This window comes from Microtus oregoni, unplaced genomic scaffold, assembly GCF_018167655.1.
Source record: "Microtus oregoni isolate MIOR12 unplaced genomic scaffold, Mior012 000137F_ref0000512, whole genome shotgun sequence".
Classification (NCBI taxonomy): Eukaryota; Metazoa; Chordata; class Mammalia; order Rodentia; family Cricetidae; genus Microtus; species Microtus oregoni.
This window is the reverse complement of record NW_024544787.1, coordinates 641,633-657,838: the sequence shown is the minus strand read 5'-3', so window position 1 is coordinate 657,838 and position 16,206 is coordinate 641,633. Positions and strand designations below refer to the sequence as shown.

The 16,206-nt window shown below is 38.8% G+C and overlaps 1 protein-coding gene across 1 annotated transcript in view; it reads right to left on the bottom strand.

The window, feature by feature from the left end:
* LOC121444684 (transmembrane gamma-carboxyglutamic acid protein 1) overlaps nt 1–16,206 on the bottom strand; it is a 66,873-nt gene that overhangs the window by 24,488 nt on the left and 26,179 nt on the right. Inside the window, exon 2 of the mRNA XM_041646586.1 lies at nt 5,517–5,677. Coding sequence (XP_041502520.1) covers nt 5,517–5,677 — 161 coding nt within the window. The remainder of the gene's footprint in view (nt 1–5,516; nt 5,678–16,206) is intronic.

Below are 16,206 nucleotides of genomic sequence, written 5' to 3'. Positions count from 1 at the left end.
TAGGACTGTACAAGTTTGATAAACATATAGACTATTCTTGTATTCTTTGAAGTGTGAGGACAACTATCTTAGAGTCAAGCAAAGAAAGGCTGAAATTTGTGAAGAAAAGTTCTGAAATAATTACTACAATTTTCTTCATAGTCACTCAATATTAACATGTTCAGCACATAGAGATTCTTTATGTCCCCAAAACCCAGTAGAGGCTGGAGTGATGACTCAATGGGTATAAGCATTAGCAGAAGCCTGTAGACCAAGCTCAACCCTAAGATACTACCCACATAAAAAGTCAAATGTGATGGTACACATCTGTATGCCAGTATTCCTATTGTGATCTGGGAGATTGAAGAGGATGGTGGCCAAAAGCTAGCCTGCAGCACAGTGACAGAAAAAAAAAAACAAGGTGATGAGATGTGACTTTACAAAATTTGTCATCTTAGCTCTACATACATACATACACACACACACAAGCACACACACAAATATGTGTGTATAGCTCTTTCTCTTCCGGTCGCAGGCGCTTCGGGAGTCGCCAATTACCGTCCAGCCATGGCCAAGTCCAAGAACCACACCACACACAACCAGTCCCGGAAATGGCACAGAAACGGCATCAAGAAACCCCGGTCACAAAGATACGAATCTCTCAAGGGGGTTGACCCCAAGTTCCTGAGGAACATGCGCTTTGCCAAGAAGCACAACAAGAAAGGCCTGAAGAAGATGCAGGCAAATAATGCAAAGGCCATGAGCGCACGAGCGGAGGCCATCAAGGCCCTGGTGAAGCCCCAGGTGGTGAAGCCCAAGGTGCCAAAGGGCCCCACCCGCAAACTCACCCGTCTGGCTTTAATTGCTCACCCCAAGCTTGGGAAGAAGATTAGAAGCTACATGGCCAGGGGTCGTAGGCTCCAAAAAACAAAGCCCAAGGTTCAAGCCAAGGCAGAGGCCTCAGCTGCAGCTCAGGCTCCCAAAGGTGCCCAGGCCCCTGTGAAGGCCCCATAAAAAAGGTCGCAGTCTGCCAGTGTGAAGACAGATGGACTGGTGTGAACACCTACACAGTATTTGCAGATGTTCAGGACCTTATGCTGTTTTTACAAATACACTTGAGGCAAGTTCTGTTAAAAAAAAAAACAAATATGTGTGTATACACATATATATTATTTTAGAAAAAGAAAGGAAAAATTACCTGGCAGAAACATGAATCCTAAATAAAATAGCTATAATACAGCATCTAAAACTTGAATGAAATATATTTACTGAAGACTTTGTCTGTTTTAGGCAGTATAGAGTGTATAATTTCACACCCAAAGATATTTGTAAAATTAAAATATATAAAGGTGAAACGTTTATTTGAAATCAATACAGTCAGTAGATGGCAGAGTTGAGACACCAAATAAGATCAATCTGATTCTCTAAGGTTTGAGAATGACATGCAGAAACCCTTTTCGACTTCCATTTTATTGAAGTATGGATGACAAAAAAAAGTCTACAAATTTAAGATATAAATGGGATATAGCTTAGTAGAGCACCTGACAAGCATGAAGCCACTAGATTTAATCCTTAGCACCACAGACACACGGAGCTGTGAATTTCAGGCTGGAATGTAAGTTAGTGGTAAACTGCTTGCCTAGCATGTGAAAGTCTCTGGATTAGACTCACAATACCCCTCTGCCTCGAAAAAAGATGGACTAAATGTTTATACAAACTTTCATGTGAAAGTCAGTTACTTCTGATAGACCTCAACCATAATACAATTTTTTAAAATTTTCTGTATCTGATCCACAGTAGCTACTTAGCAGGTAAAATCTGAATCAGTCTGACTCACGTACATGCTGAAAGTGAGGACTACTAAACATAATGTCTTTTCTCCAAATCCCTTATTAGACTTGTGCACTAAATTAGGTAAAGTGTTACAAATAAATATTCCACTGAATGCTATCTATTAAATTCATGTAGTTTACATTTTAGGATATTGAAGATGTTATAAACTCTGTTTCAAGGAAGAAATTTTAATATATAAAAAGATAAGACATTTAGGAGAAAACAAATCTCAAAAGCTAATCTTTTTCTCTCTCTAACATCTTCTTAGCATGTAACAAACATGATTCTGAAACAGTTACAATGAAGCAGGTAAAGGAAGACAGCACAACTTTGATTGAAATGCTTTCTAACACACCCTATTATAAATACTATAGTTTTAATCATAAAAGCAAATTTGGATGGCAGACTTTGAAGCCATAGAAAAGGCAACAAATCAATATAGTAAAAAAAATCCATTTTAATGTCTACATCTCTCATCTAACTCATGAATAAAATTCATTACTTCTTTCCTCTATCAAATTTTTATATAGCCCCTATTATGTGCCATAAGGTCGTAGCTAGGAACCAAACAAATGAGAAATAGTGCTGTCACAGGGATAACAGTCTTGGGCAGAAAGCAGACAGCTAATAAATACAACAAATCAGTGTCAGATGGTGATAAATGGTGTGGGAGGAATCACAGAAAATAGAATATTTCCTTATTGAGAAAGTGAAGCTGCACAATGACATGACTGCAATCATCAAACACAGACAGATACATTTGGAAGGGAAGAGCACAAGAGTTGAAGCCCCAGTGTAGAGGATTGTGATAAAATAGTCCTGCACTAGCTCAGAAATGAGCATAATAAAGGACAGGGCAAGTGCTCTGTAAGGAAGCAGGAGGCCACAACAAATCAATGAGTAGAGTAACAGGAGATGCAGGGAAGATTTCTTCTGCAGGGAAATGACAGTGGAGGATTGAAACAGTTGTACCTTATAGATGATTCTGAATTCTTTGGCTTTTACTAAGGGAGATATGAAGCCACTGCAGAGAAGATAATATATTGTTCTTTTTTTTTTCAGGCTGGCTCTTAATAATATAGACTAGCCTAGTCTGGAACTCATTACACAGCATAGGTATAATTCACAATCTTCCTTACCTCCTGAGTATTGCTTCTATAGCTATAAACTATCATGCATAGTAAAGAAAATTTAAAGTGTCATTCTATCTTGCTATTTAAAAAAAATAGGTATTTGTCAGAGATGTCTAAGTGGATAAAAGTACTCGCTACTAAGCTTGATGACCCAAGTACAAGCCTTAGAACTCACAAGAGTACTGACTTGTTCAATTGTCCTCTGATCTACTGGCATGTGCCCCTCCCTCTTCCTAGAAAATAAATCAACGAAGAGGAAAAAAAGTTGAGTGGGCAGGGAAGGGGAGGATCTTGGTAAAGCTGGAGAAGGTAGGGAATATGACGACATTGTACAAAATTCTCAAAGAACTGGTGAAAAAAATAAATGTAAAAATTTTAATTATGTGGAAAGTATAAAAATATACTTGAGATGGTAGTGATGATGCATTAATCATACATTCTGACGCTGTGACAAATACTTGAGAAAAACAGTTTAAAGGAAGGTGATTAAATTTTGCTTATGGTATCCTATACTTAGGAGGTTATCCATGCATGGCTGGTTGAATATATTGTTCTGAGTCTGAGTCAAGGCAGAATATCATGGTAACAGGAACATGTGGCAGAGGTTATTCATGTTATGTTAGTCAGGCAGCAGAGAGAGAGACAGGAGGGGTCAGAAAGAAGCTACTCTTCAAAAACACACCCACAGTGGCTTATTTCTTCCACTGAGGCCATACCTTCTAAAGCTTCCAGTAGATGAAACTAAACTTTCAACACATGAGCCTGTGGGATCACTTAGTATTCAAACCATAACAAATAGTTTTGTTGTAAAGAGGCAACATGTACTACTAACAATGGCAAGAGCAGATTATTTTGAGAGTGTAAACTGAAAAAAAATCCCAATAAAAACACTGATTTTTCTTATGCTAGACAATTTAATATTAAAATTTACATGAAAAATGTAGCCCATTATCTCTTGGGTAGGTAAGAATTTACAAATTACTGTAGAATACCATATCAAAGTAGAACTACTTCTAATTTATATTAGAACACACAACATATCTTCTGAAAGGAGAAAGATAAATAGAATAGTGATGGAGGAAGGTCATTGGTTAAATAAAAAGAAACTGCTTGGCCCTCATTGGTTAGAAGATAGGTGGGAGGAGTAAACAGAACAGAACGCTGGGAAGAAGAGGAAGTGAGCTCAGACTCCACAGCTCTTCTCTCGGGAGCAGACGCCTCAGAGAGAGAGAGACGCCATGCTCCCGGCTCCTGGGCAGACACATGCAATGAAGCATCCTGGTAAGACCGGTGCTCACAGATTATTAGAGATGGGTTGATCGGGATATCAGAATTAGCCAGTAAGGGCTAGAGCTAAAGGGCCAAGCAGTGATTAAATGAATACAGTTTGTGTGTTGTTATTTCGGAGCATAAGCTAGCCAGGCTGCCGGGGTGCTGGGGATGCAGCCCTGCCGCTCATATTACTACAGAATAGAAAACCTAGAAATAGATGAAGTACATATGGAAATCAGGATAAGTAAATATGACTAAAGGAAATATATAAATAAGAATACCTAAAATGAATATAGTGAGGAGGGCTTGTTTGTTGAATGGGGCTTGGAAAACTGGACAGTCATCAAAAATCATACTCATAATTCACTATATATATAACAACAACTACAAGTAAAGCCAGTAAAACTGATGAAGATCATAGTTTATTAATTTATGAACGTATTTTGCTTTTGTGTTGGGCACTAGAATCTCGAAATTTCCAAGACCCTTTTTTCTTTCATCTCTAGAGCCTCCTTCACTAAACAAAACATTAAATCCTCCTTCTTTGAAACATGTATGTACTCACTGTTACTGTAGCTTATTTGATGTCCTTATAGCACATTGTATGACACTTATTTAGCATATGGTATTATTTTCTTGATGCACAGGCATGGATCTTTACAAACCAGCTAACTCTGGTTTTATAATTCCCAACTGTAGAACAGACCTTAACAATTTACATCCTTATTTTTGCTTTCCCAACCCTGTTCTCTGAATAGCTTGCTGTCAGAGTAAAGTGAGGTAAAGTAGTCTTGTTAAATGTAGAAGAAGAGTCTAAAAGTATACAGAACTAAAACAGATTTTCTCTGGTACAATAGTTGAAACCAGGAGTCTCAAGTATGCAAGGGAAGCATCCTATCACTGAGCTATATACCTCCAGTCCAGGATAAATAAAATATCAAAACACTAACAGTGTCCCATACTTTTCTCCATCCCCTCTCTCTCATTAGATATAAAAACGTAATGAGAACATCTACTTTTGGATCAAAGCCTTGGGTGAACTTGATGCCTTGCCACTATAATAATTGCTAGCAAGCAGAGCACTGTGGAAACATGGCCCTCAAACACAGAACAACAAAGACGGGAGTAAACTAGTTCTCTCCTATACAGAACACTATTCATTAGATGTTACATGGAGATTTCTTCAGTAAATCAACTTTTAGTTGAAAGCAGTGCATGTACTTCAGAAATGTAGAGTTCAAAACTACATCAAAATGTAAGCAATTCTGTGAACATGTTTTGAGTTACCAGTATACTTACAGTTTTTTCGTGATTTTCAAAAGCCTCTCTGGCTTCTTCGTATGTGCAGACTTCTTCTTTGCACTCACGCTCAATGTTGCCTTGTCTTATTTCTTCAAAAAGCCCATTGGCTCTTGGGTAGCGTTTTAATACTGAGTTGGCCTTTTCTCCCGTGAGGAAAACTAAAAAGAGATATAATAATAAGCATAAAACAACAGTAAGAAACTCATGTGGGAAACTGATATACAAGAAGAAAACTGTTTGTCCTCAGAAAACACAGACAATATTCTAAACATCTTTCAGTAAACCAGGAATGAAAAAATGTTTAACTTCAAATGAAAGCATTTGATAGCTTTTCATAATGGGAATATATGCTTTTAGTACATATGGCTCTGGGAAGGAACAGTAACATAATGACCCATGTTATATTCAGACTTAAGCAGATTCTTGAGCACCATGGGTGTTTAAAAATAGCAATAATGATAGTGTTACTTATATTCATTACTGTAAGTGGATACTCCAAGGCATACAGCAAGCAAACCAAAGGTCAGTTTCTGCCTACCTAAAAATAAACACAAATCCAATTGACCTAATAATATAAACTTAGAGAACCGTTACTTAAAGAAAAGACTTAACATGGTGAGAGTCTCATTACAGATCTTCGAAGCTTGTAAAAGATAAATAATATAATCCATAGGACTTTCTGGAAAAAATGAAATATAAAATAAATTTATCTACATCTCAGTTCAAAAAGCAGTAGCAATAATTTCATTCTAAATATAGTATAGCTGTACTTCAAGGTATTTAATCTCATTTCAACATATTTAAAGAAAATTATTTTTCATGAACAACTGTTAGCATGTGTGCACATGTAAACACATGCAAACACAGATGCAGCATCCTTTTTATTAAGTTCCATTTTCTTCTTTTCTGCACGAGGTCATCATGATTTGGTTTACATTTTATATACATGATTCATTTCAATTTAGATGATAAATTTTAATTAACAAAGCTTAATCTGTATTTGAATTTCATAAAACGCAATCTTCAACGTATAGTTACATGGCCAGACGAAAAGGTTTCCAAACCTGAACTTAGTCATAAAATAATCTTCAACAGGTGCAGTTCTATTGACGAAATGTGTCATCATTTTCAGGATAATTGATTTCATTGAAGCAAACATGGTAATTTTAAAATCACATCACTTTACGCTAAACAAACTTACCTACTCTCCCCTCCCTTTCTCCCTCTCCCTAGCTTTACTCCTTTTAACGCATTTTTAAAAGTTGTATTTGTAATAAATTCCCAGGCAGTCCTCCTATTACCACAGTTTAAGAACCAATATCCTAAGATCGGTTCCTCTGAAGATGGTTCTGAGTGTTTATGGAAAACATTTTTTAAATCAGATTTAGACATATTTTATTGTGTGACTTGTATATATTGAAATATATTTAATATGTACATTGCAATTATCTTAAAAACGAGTGTGTCTGGTTTTGGTTTGACTATGGAATTCTTTCCAAGACATATTTCACAAAATGATAACATTTTAGCCCCAGGTCATATTTATATCAAGACTTCTTTTTTCCAAGACAATCTTTTTTCCCTTCTTCATCTGTTTCTTATGTAAGGGGATATGATTTTCTGGACCCACACCCACCCTCTCTAATAATCTAGTGTTCTGTGCTGAATATAGTTCTCAGTAAGAATCAGAATTTGATCCAATTTTCATCATCCATATTTCGAACACAATACATATGTTAATTCATTTTAAAATATCACCAGCTTTTATATCACATTTCCTGAGCATAAATCAAATAATACACAACAAGAGATTTTGAATTTTCAACAAGAAAAAGCAAAATACCATGAAGAGGAAATTATCTTCTCATATGCTAGCTAAATGGGAAATAAGTGTTACGGAAAGTAGCTCACTCCTAAAAGTAGAAAGCAAGCTAACTGAAAGGTGATATATCAGGACACAAACTTCTAATTCCAGACTAATCAAATTACCAGAAGCATTCCACATAAACATCTCTTATGTATTTCTTCTACCAAGAAGCAAGGTAACATAATACTAAGAACTCTAGATGTTGGCAAGAAAACTTATCTCCTTGCCAAATCTACTTAAATGGAAGATATTATGTGAAGTAAAAGTTTGACCAGTAGTAAAAAATAGTATCATAGATAAGTTGTATCTGCCATATATCAGGGAATAAGAAATAAGAAAAGAACATTTGACAGTATTTTAAAAAGTGGTTTGGAAATCTAATGGACTCTGCAAAATAATAAAAGAATGGGGAGCTTATGAGACAGTTAATCAGGTGCTTGCCAGCAAGCCTATAAACCTGATTCTGATTCCTGAAATCCACAGTGGAAGGTTAGAAACTTTACATCTATTCTCCATGGACCATGTGTGTGCACACACACATAAAAAATTACTTTTTATTTTTATTTTTAATAGAGTAGAATATGGCAGCTATAACTTACAGGATGAAGTTACATTATCTCTTTATGTAGTTCGTTTCTTCATATATATATATATTAAATATTAATATATTATATAATACAGTTTCCCATTCCTCAAAGCCTCCCAGATCCTTCCTAGATGCCAAACTTCATGTTTTCTTTCTTTCTCTTTAGAAAACAAATAGGTGAGTAGGGCAGTTGTGGTGCATGCCTTTAATTCCAGCACCCAGAAGGCAGAGGTAGACAGAACTCTGTGAGTTCAGGTCAGCCTGATCTACAAGAGCTAGTTCCAGGACAACTAGGACTGTTACACAGAGAAACCCTGTCTTGAAAAAAATAAATAAGTATACAACAAAAACCAACTTGTGAAACAAAGAAAAAGCACAAGAAACACATCCACACCAGCAAACACCATAGAAATACAAAATTGGAAACTATAATATACAAGCAAAAGATCAGTAAGACAATAAATGCCCAAACAAAGCAATGAGACAGAACATTTACTAAAATACCATTGAGTTCATTTGAGTTGACTGTCTACTGCTGCACATGGGGCCTACTCGTAAGTGTAGTGAAACTCCATTGGAGGAAACTAATTTTTCTGTTGCAAGCAATGTAAAATTTAGATATCTTCTTGGTTAGGGAATGTACATTTTCTGTTCTCAATGCTGGGACTCTGTCTGGCTTGAACCTGTACAGGTCAAACACTGCACAATATTGAGGCAACAAGGCTTACCTCAGGACTTTTCCTGACTGGATATACTTGAATTAGGAATTTAAAATTCAAACTTAGAAGCTAAAGATATAGCATGGTGTTAATGCTAAGTATATGTAAGGCTCGGTGATCAATCTTCAGTTTAAAAATAAATCAAGATAACCCACACCACTCCTGGGCCTTTCCTGAAATGCTGCTAGACTTCCATTGCTAAGGTGCAGGCCACACCAGTCAGAAGAACATGTGAGTGATACGCCTGCCAGCTGAACTGTCACACTCACCAGATTTTGTTCCCCAAGACCCATTCCTCCATCTGCCCCTCCAACTTCTGTCCAAGTTGGGAGTTTGCCTTCTGGAGGTTAACTTGACCTTTGGTGCAGTAGGGGTCACTGTTCTTCTGACTAGTATAGCCTGCACATGTTCTTCTGACTAGTGTGGTCTCCACTTGAGTAGCGAGAGTCCCTAAGGGCAGGGCAGGACAGGGCATGTCCTTGTGTCTGGCAATGAGGTTGGAGGGACTTGAAGAGAGAGAAAACTAAAATTAAGAAAGTCAGAAATGAAAAAGGGTACATAAGAAAAATTGAGGAGGCTGGGTGCGAGTACTCGGGGCTCCCAGGCGGGCAGCAGTTCCTTTGTTTCTGTGGCCTGCCTGCACCAAGCGGGGTAGGTGCTTTGTTTGCGAGCTGCCCAACCAGCACGGAGGCCTGATCTCTCGGCGCCAGGAGACCCAGAATTGGGGTGAGTTTCGCGCCCACGGCGCCAGCCTGGGACGGGGAGCTCGGGGGGTTCCTTGGCCCCCTGTCCTTCTTGGGCTCTCTGCAGGGCCTCTACTCCCTGGGTGCTGCCTCTTTCTTCCTGGCCAACCCAGCTTCCATCCAGAGCCCTCCCAACTTCGGCCCCACCACCCTCTTTTGGCGCGCGTGGCATCGCCCAGCCCAGGCTATCTGGGCGCTGGGTCCGAGTACTCAGGGCTCCCGGGCGGGCAGCAGTTCCTTTGTTTCTGTGGCCTGCCTGCACCAAGCGGGGTAGGTGCTTTGTTTGCGAGCTGCCCAACCAGCACAGAGGCATGATCTCTCGGCGCCAGGAGAGCCAACATTGGGGAGAGCCAGCGTTTGGTAGGCAAGGAGACCTGATCCGGTAAAAGAAGACCCATAGGGAGCATTTGGAAGAAGAGATGGGCCGACATCAAGGCAAGAATTCGCCCAACAAGCTGAAATGCAACATGAAGCCACCAGAAACAAGCGACCTCACAACGGGAGGACAAGAACCCCTTAATCAAGAAGAAGGAGAAAAGATTGACTTCATGAAAGTGATTGACACCCTTAAACAGCATGTAAAAAACGCCCTTATAGAAATGGATGAGAAATATAACAGAAAGTTTGAAGAATTGAATAAATCAGTGAATGATACCCTAGAAAACCAAGGAAAAACAATCAAACAGATAATGGAAACAGTTCAAGACCTGAAAACTGAAATGGAGGCAAAGAAGAAAACACAAACAGAGGGCCGGCTGGACATGGAAAATCTAGGTAAACGAATAGAGACTACAGAAACAAGCATAACCAGCAGAATACAAGAGATAGAAGAAAGATTCTCGGATTCTGAAGATACCATAGAGAAAATAAACACACTGATCAAAGAAAACAGCAAGTCCAACAAACTCTCATCACAAAACATTCAGGTAATAAGGGACACAATAAAAAGACCAAACCTAAGAATAATAGGAGTAGAAGAAGGAGAAGAAGGGCAGCTCAATGGTCCAGAAAATATATTTAATAAAATTATAGAAGAAAACTTTCCCAACCTAAAGAAAGATATACCTATGAAGGTGCAAGAAGCATACAGAACACCGAATAGGCTGGATCAAAAAAAAAAAAAAACATCCCCTCGCCATATAATTATCAAAACACAAAGCATACAGAATAAGGAAAGAATATTAAGAGCTGCAAAGGAAAAAGGCCAAGTTACTTAAAAAGGTAAACCTATCAGACTTACACCTGACTTCTCCATGGAAACCATGAAAGCCAGAAGGTCCTGGATAGATGTACTGCAGAAACTGAGAGACCATGGGTGCAAGCCCAGATTACCATACCCAGCCAAGCTTTCATTCACTATAAATGGAGAAAATAAAATTTTCCAGGATAAAAAAAAAATTAAACAATACGCAGCCACAAATCCAGCCTTACAGAAAGTAACTGAAGGAAAATCACTAACCAAGGAGTCCAACAATGACCACAATAACTCAGACATCTAGAGACCCTTCACCAACACAAAACAAAGAAGGGAAACACACAAACTCTACGACTAAAAAAAAATGACCGGAGTTAACAACCACTGGTCATTAATATCACTTAATGTCAATGGACTCAACTCACCTATAAAAAGGCACAGGCTAAGAGATTGGATAAGAAAACAGGATCCAACATTCTGCTGTTTACAAGAAACACACCTCAACCACAAAGACAGGCACCTACTCAGAGTAAAGGGCTGGGAAAAGGCCTATCAAGCAAATGGACCTAAGAAACAGGCAGGTGTGGCCATACTAATCTCTAACAAAGTTGACTTCAAACTTAAATCAATCAGAAGAGATGGAGCGGGGCATTTTATACTCATAACAGGAACAGTTCATCAGGATGAAGTCTCAATCATGAACATCTATGCCCCTAATATAAAAGCACCCACGTACATAAAAGAAACATTGCTAAAATTCAAGGCAGCCATCAAACCGCACACACTAATAGTAGGAGACTTCAACACTCCTCTCTCACCAATGGACAGGTCAATCAGACAGAAACCTAACAGAGAAAAAAGAGAATTAATGGAGGTAATGAATCAAATGGACTTAACAGACATCTATAGAACATTCCATCCAAATAGGAAAGAATATACCTTCTTCTCTGCAGCTCATGGAACCTTCTCGAAAATCGACCACATAGTCGGTAACAAAGCAAACATCCACAGTTACAAAAAAATATTAGTAACCACCTGTGTCTTATCAGATCACCATGGATTAAAGTTAGAATTCAACAATAATGCTACCCACAGAAAGCATACAAAGTCATGGAAACTGAACAGTCAACTACTGAACCATACCTGGATTAAGGAAGAAATTAAGAAAGAAATTAAAGTCTTCCTGGAATTCAATGAAAATAAAGAAACAACATACTCAAACTTATGGGACACTATGAAAGCAGTCCTAAGAGGAAAGTTCAGAGCACTAAGTGCCCACTTAAAGAAAACAGAGAAAGCTCACATTGGAGACTTAACAGCCCACCTGAAAGCTCTAGAAAAAAAGAAGCAGACTCACCTAGGAGGAGTAGAAGACTGAAAATAATCAAACTGAGGGCTGAAATCAACAAAATAGAAACACAGAAAACAATACAAAGAATCAATGAAACAAAAAGCTGGTTCCTGGAGAAAATCAACAGGATTGACAAAACACTATCCAAGCTAATCAAACGGCAGAGAGAGAATTTGCAAATTAATAAAATCAGAAATGAAAAGGGGGACATAACCACAGACACAGAGGAAATTCAGAGAATCATTAGATCTTACTACAAAAGCCTATATGCCACAAAATTGGAAAATGTAAAGGAAATGGATACTTTTTTAGATAAATATCATATACCAAAGTTAAATCAGGACGTGGTGAACAATCTAAATAGACCTGTTAGTCGCGAAGAATTAGAAGAGGTTATCAAAAACCTCCCTACCAAAAAAAGGCCAGGACCAGATGGTTTCAATGCGGAATTCTACCAGAACTTCCAAGAAGATCTAATACCTATACTCCTTAATGTATTCCACAATATAGAAACAGAAGGGTCATTACCAAACTCCTTTTATGAAGCCACAATTACTCTGATACAAAAACCACTCAAAGACTCAACCAGGAAAGAGAACTACAGGCCAATCTCACTCATGAATATCGACGCAAAAATCCTCAACAAAATACTGACAAATCGAATCCAAGAACACATCCGAAAAATTATCAATTATGATCAAGTAGGCTTCATTCCTGAGATCCAGGGCTGGTTTAACATACAAAAATCTATCAATGTAATCCAGCATATAAATAAACTGAGAGAAAAAAACCATATGATCATTTCATTAGATGCTGAAAAAGCATTTGACAACATTCAACATCCATTTATGTTAAAAGTCTTGGAGAGATTAGGGATACAAGGGTCATACCTAAATATAATAAAAGCTATATACAGCAAGCCGACAGCTAACATCAAATTAAACGGAGAGAAACTCAAAGCCATCCCGCTTAACTCAGGAACACGACAAGGATGTCCACTATCGCCATACCTCTTCAATATAGTGCTTGAAGTTCTAGCAATAGCAATAAGACAACATAATGGAATCAAGGGGATTCGAATTGGAAAGGAAGAAGTTAAATTTTCGTTATTTGCAGATGATATGATAGTGTACATAAGCGACCCCAAAAACTCTACCAAAGAACTTTTACAGCTGATAAACAGCTTTAGTAATGTGGCAGGATTCAAGATCAACTCCAAAAAAATCAGTCGCCCTCTTATACACAAAGGATATGGAAGCAGAGAGGGAAATCAGAGAAGCTCCACCATTCACAATAGCCAAAAACAGCATAAAATATCTTGGGGTAAATCTAACCAAGGAAGTGAAAGATCTATTTGACAAGAACTTTAAGGCATTGAAGAAAGAAATTGAAGAGGATACCAAAAAATGGATGGATCTACCTTGCTCTTGGATTGGGAGGATCAACATAGTAAAAATGGCAATTCTACCTAAGGCAATTTATAGATTCAATGCAATCCCCATCAAGATCCCATCAAAATTCTTCACAGATCTGGAGAGGACAATAATCAACTTTATATGGAAAAACAAAAAACCCAGGATAGCCAAAACAATCCTATACAATAAAGGATCTTCTGGAGGCATTACCATCCCTGACTTCAAACTCTATTACAGAGCTACAGTAATGAAAACAGTGTGGTACTGGCATAAAAACAGAGAAGTCGACCAATAGAATCGTATAGAAGACCCGGATTTTAACACACAAACCTATGAACACCTCATTTTTGATCAAGGAGCTAAAAGTATACAATGGAAGAAAGAAAGCATCTTCAACAAATGGTGCTGGCACAACTGGATGTCAACCTGTAGAAGAATGAAAATAGACCCACATCTTTCACCGTGCACAAAACTCAAGTCCAAATGGATTAAAGACCTCAATATCAGCCCGAACACACTGAAAAGGATAGAAGAGAAAGTGGGAATTACCCTACAACAGATGGGCACAGAAGATCGCTTCCTATGTATAACCCCAGAAGCACAGACATTAAGGGCAACATTGAATAAATGGGACCTACTTAAACTGAGAAGCTTCTGTAAAGCAAAGGACATAGTCACTAAGACACAAAGGCAACCTACTGACTGGGAGAAGATCTTCACCAACCCCACAACAGGCAAAGGTCTGATCTCCAAAATATATAGAGAACTCAAGAAACTAGACTTTAAAATGCTAATTAACCCAATTAAAAAATGGGGCACTGGACTGAACAGAGAATTCTCAGCAGAGGAAGTTCAAATGGCCAAAAGACACTTAAAGTCGTGCTCAACTTCCTTCCAATCAGGGAAATGCAAATCAAAACAACTTTGAGATATCATCTTACACCTGTGAGAATGGCTAAAGTCAAAAACACCAAGGATAACCTTTGCTGGAGAGGCTGTGGAGGAACGGGTACCCTCATCCATTGCTGGTGGGAATGCAATCTTGTGCAACCACTGTGGAAGTCAGTGTTTCGGTTTCTCAGGAAATTCGGGATCAACTTACCCCTGGACCCAGCAATACCACTCCTGGGAATATACCCAAGAGATGCTCTATCAAATGACAAAAGCATTTGTTCAACTATGTTCATAGCAGTATTATTTGTAATAGCCAGAACCTGGAAACAACCTAGATGCCCTTCAATGGAAGAATGGATGAAGAAAGTACGGAATATATACACGTGAGAGTACTATGCTGCGGTAAAAAACAATGACTTCTCGAATTTTGCATGCAAATGGATGGAAACAGAAAACACTATCCTGAGTGAGGTGTCCCAGACCCAAAAAGATGAACATGGGATGTACTTGCTCATAATTGGTTTCTAGCCATAAATAAGGGCCACGGAGTCAACAATAGGTGAACCTAAAGAAGCTAAGTAAGAAGGTGAACCCAAGGAAAAACATATAGTTATCCTCTTGCCTATGGGAAGTAGACAAAATTGCCGGGGAGAAAATTGGGATCTTGGGGGTGGGGTGGGATGGGGGTAAGGGGAGATGGGGAGAGAAAAGGTAGAAGGGAAGGAGGGGGGACTTGGGGAATCAGGAGAATTGGGATAAAGGAAAGGTGGATAGGGGAGCACGGAACCACAATTCTTAGTTAAGAGAGCCACTTTAGGGTGGGCAAGAGATTTGACCCTAGAGGGGCTCCCAAGTGCCCAAGATGAGGTTCCCAGTTAGTTCCTTGGGCAGCTGAGGATTGGGAACCTGAAATGACCCTATCCTAGAGCAATACTGACGAATATCTTGCATATCATCATAGAACCTTCATCTGGTGATGGATGGAGATAGAGACAGAGACCCACACTGGAGCACTGGACTGAACTCCCAAGGTCCCAATGAGGAGCAGAAGGAGGGAGAACATGAGCAAAGAAGTGGGGACCACGAGGCGTGCACCCACCCACTGAGACAGTGGAGCTGATCTACTGGGAGCTCACCAAGGCCAGCTGGACTGTGACCGAAAAAGCATGGGATAAAACCGGACTCTCTGAACATGGCGAACAATGAGGGCTGATGAGACGCCAAGGACAATGGCATGGGGTTTTGATCCTACTTAATGAGCTGGCTTTGTGGAAGCCTAGCCAGTTTGGATGTTCACCTTCCTAGATATGGACGGAGGGGGGAGGACCTAGGACTTACCACAGGGCAGGGAACCCGGACTGCTCTGTGGACTGGAGAGGGAGGGGGAGAGGAGTGGGGGGAGGGGGAGAAGGGTGGGAGCAGGGGGAGAAGGGTGGGAGGAGGGGGAGTGGGTGGGAGGAGGGGGAGGGAAATGGGAGGCTGGGAGGAAGTGGAAACTTGTTTTTTGTTTATGTTTTTTTTTTCTTCTTTTCTTAATAAAAAAAAATCAATATAAAAAAAAGAAAAATTGAGGAAATCCAAAGAATCAAAAGAATTCCCAAAACTAAAATATATAAAAGAAATGGACAAATTTCTTAACAGATAACACTTACAAAAGTTAAATCAGGATGAGATTAATAATTTAAATAGACCCATAAACTCTAAGAAATAGAAGCAGCAGTCATCAAAAGTAAGCCCAGGACCAGAAAATTTTAGAATAGAGTTATACCAGACATTCAAAGAAGAGCCAATATCAATATTCATCAAGTTATTTCGCAAAATAGGATAAAAGGAACATTGTCAAATACTTTTCTTGAGTTACTCTCATACCCAAACCACACAAAGACTCAAAAAAAAAAAACCCCACAAAATTACAGA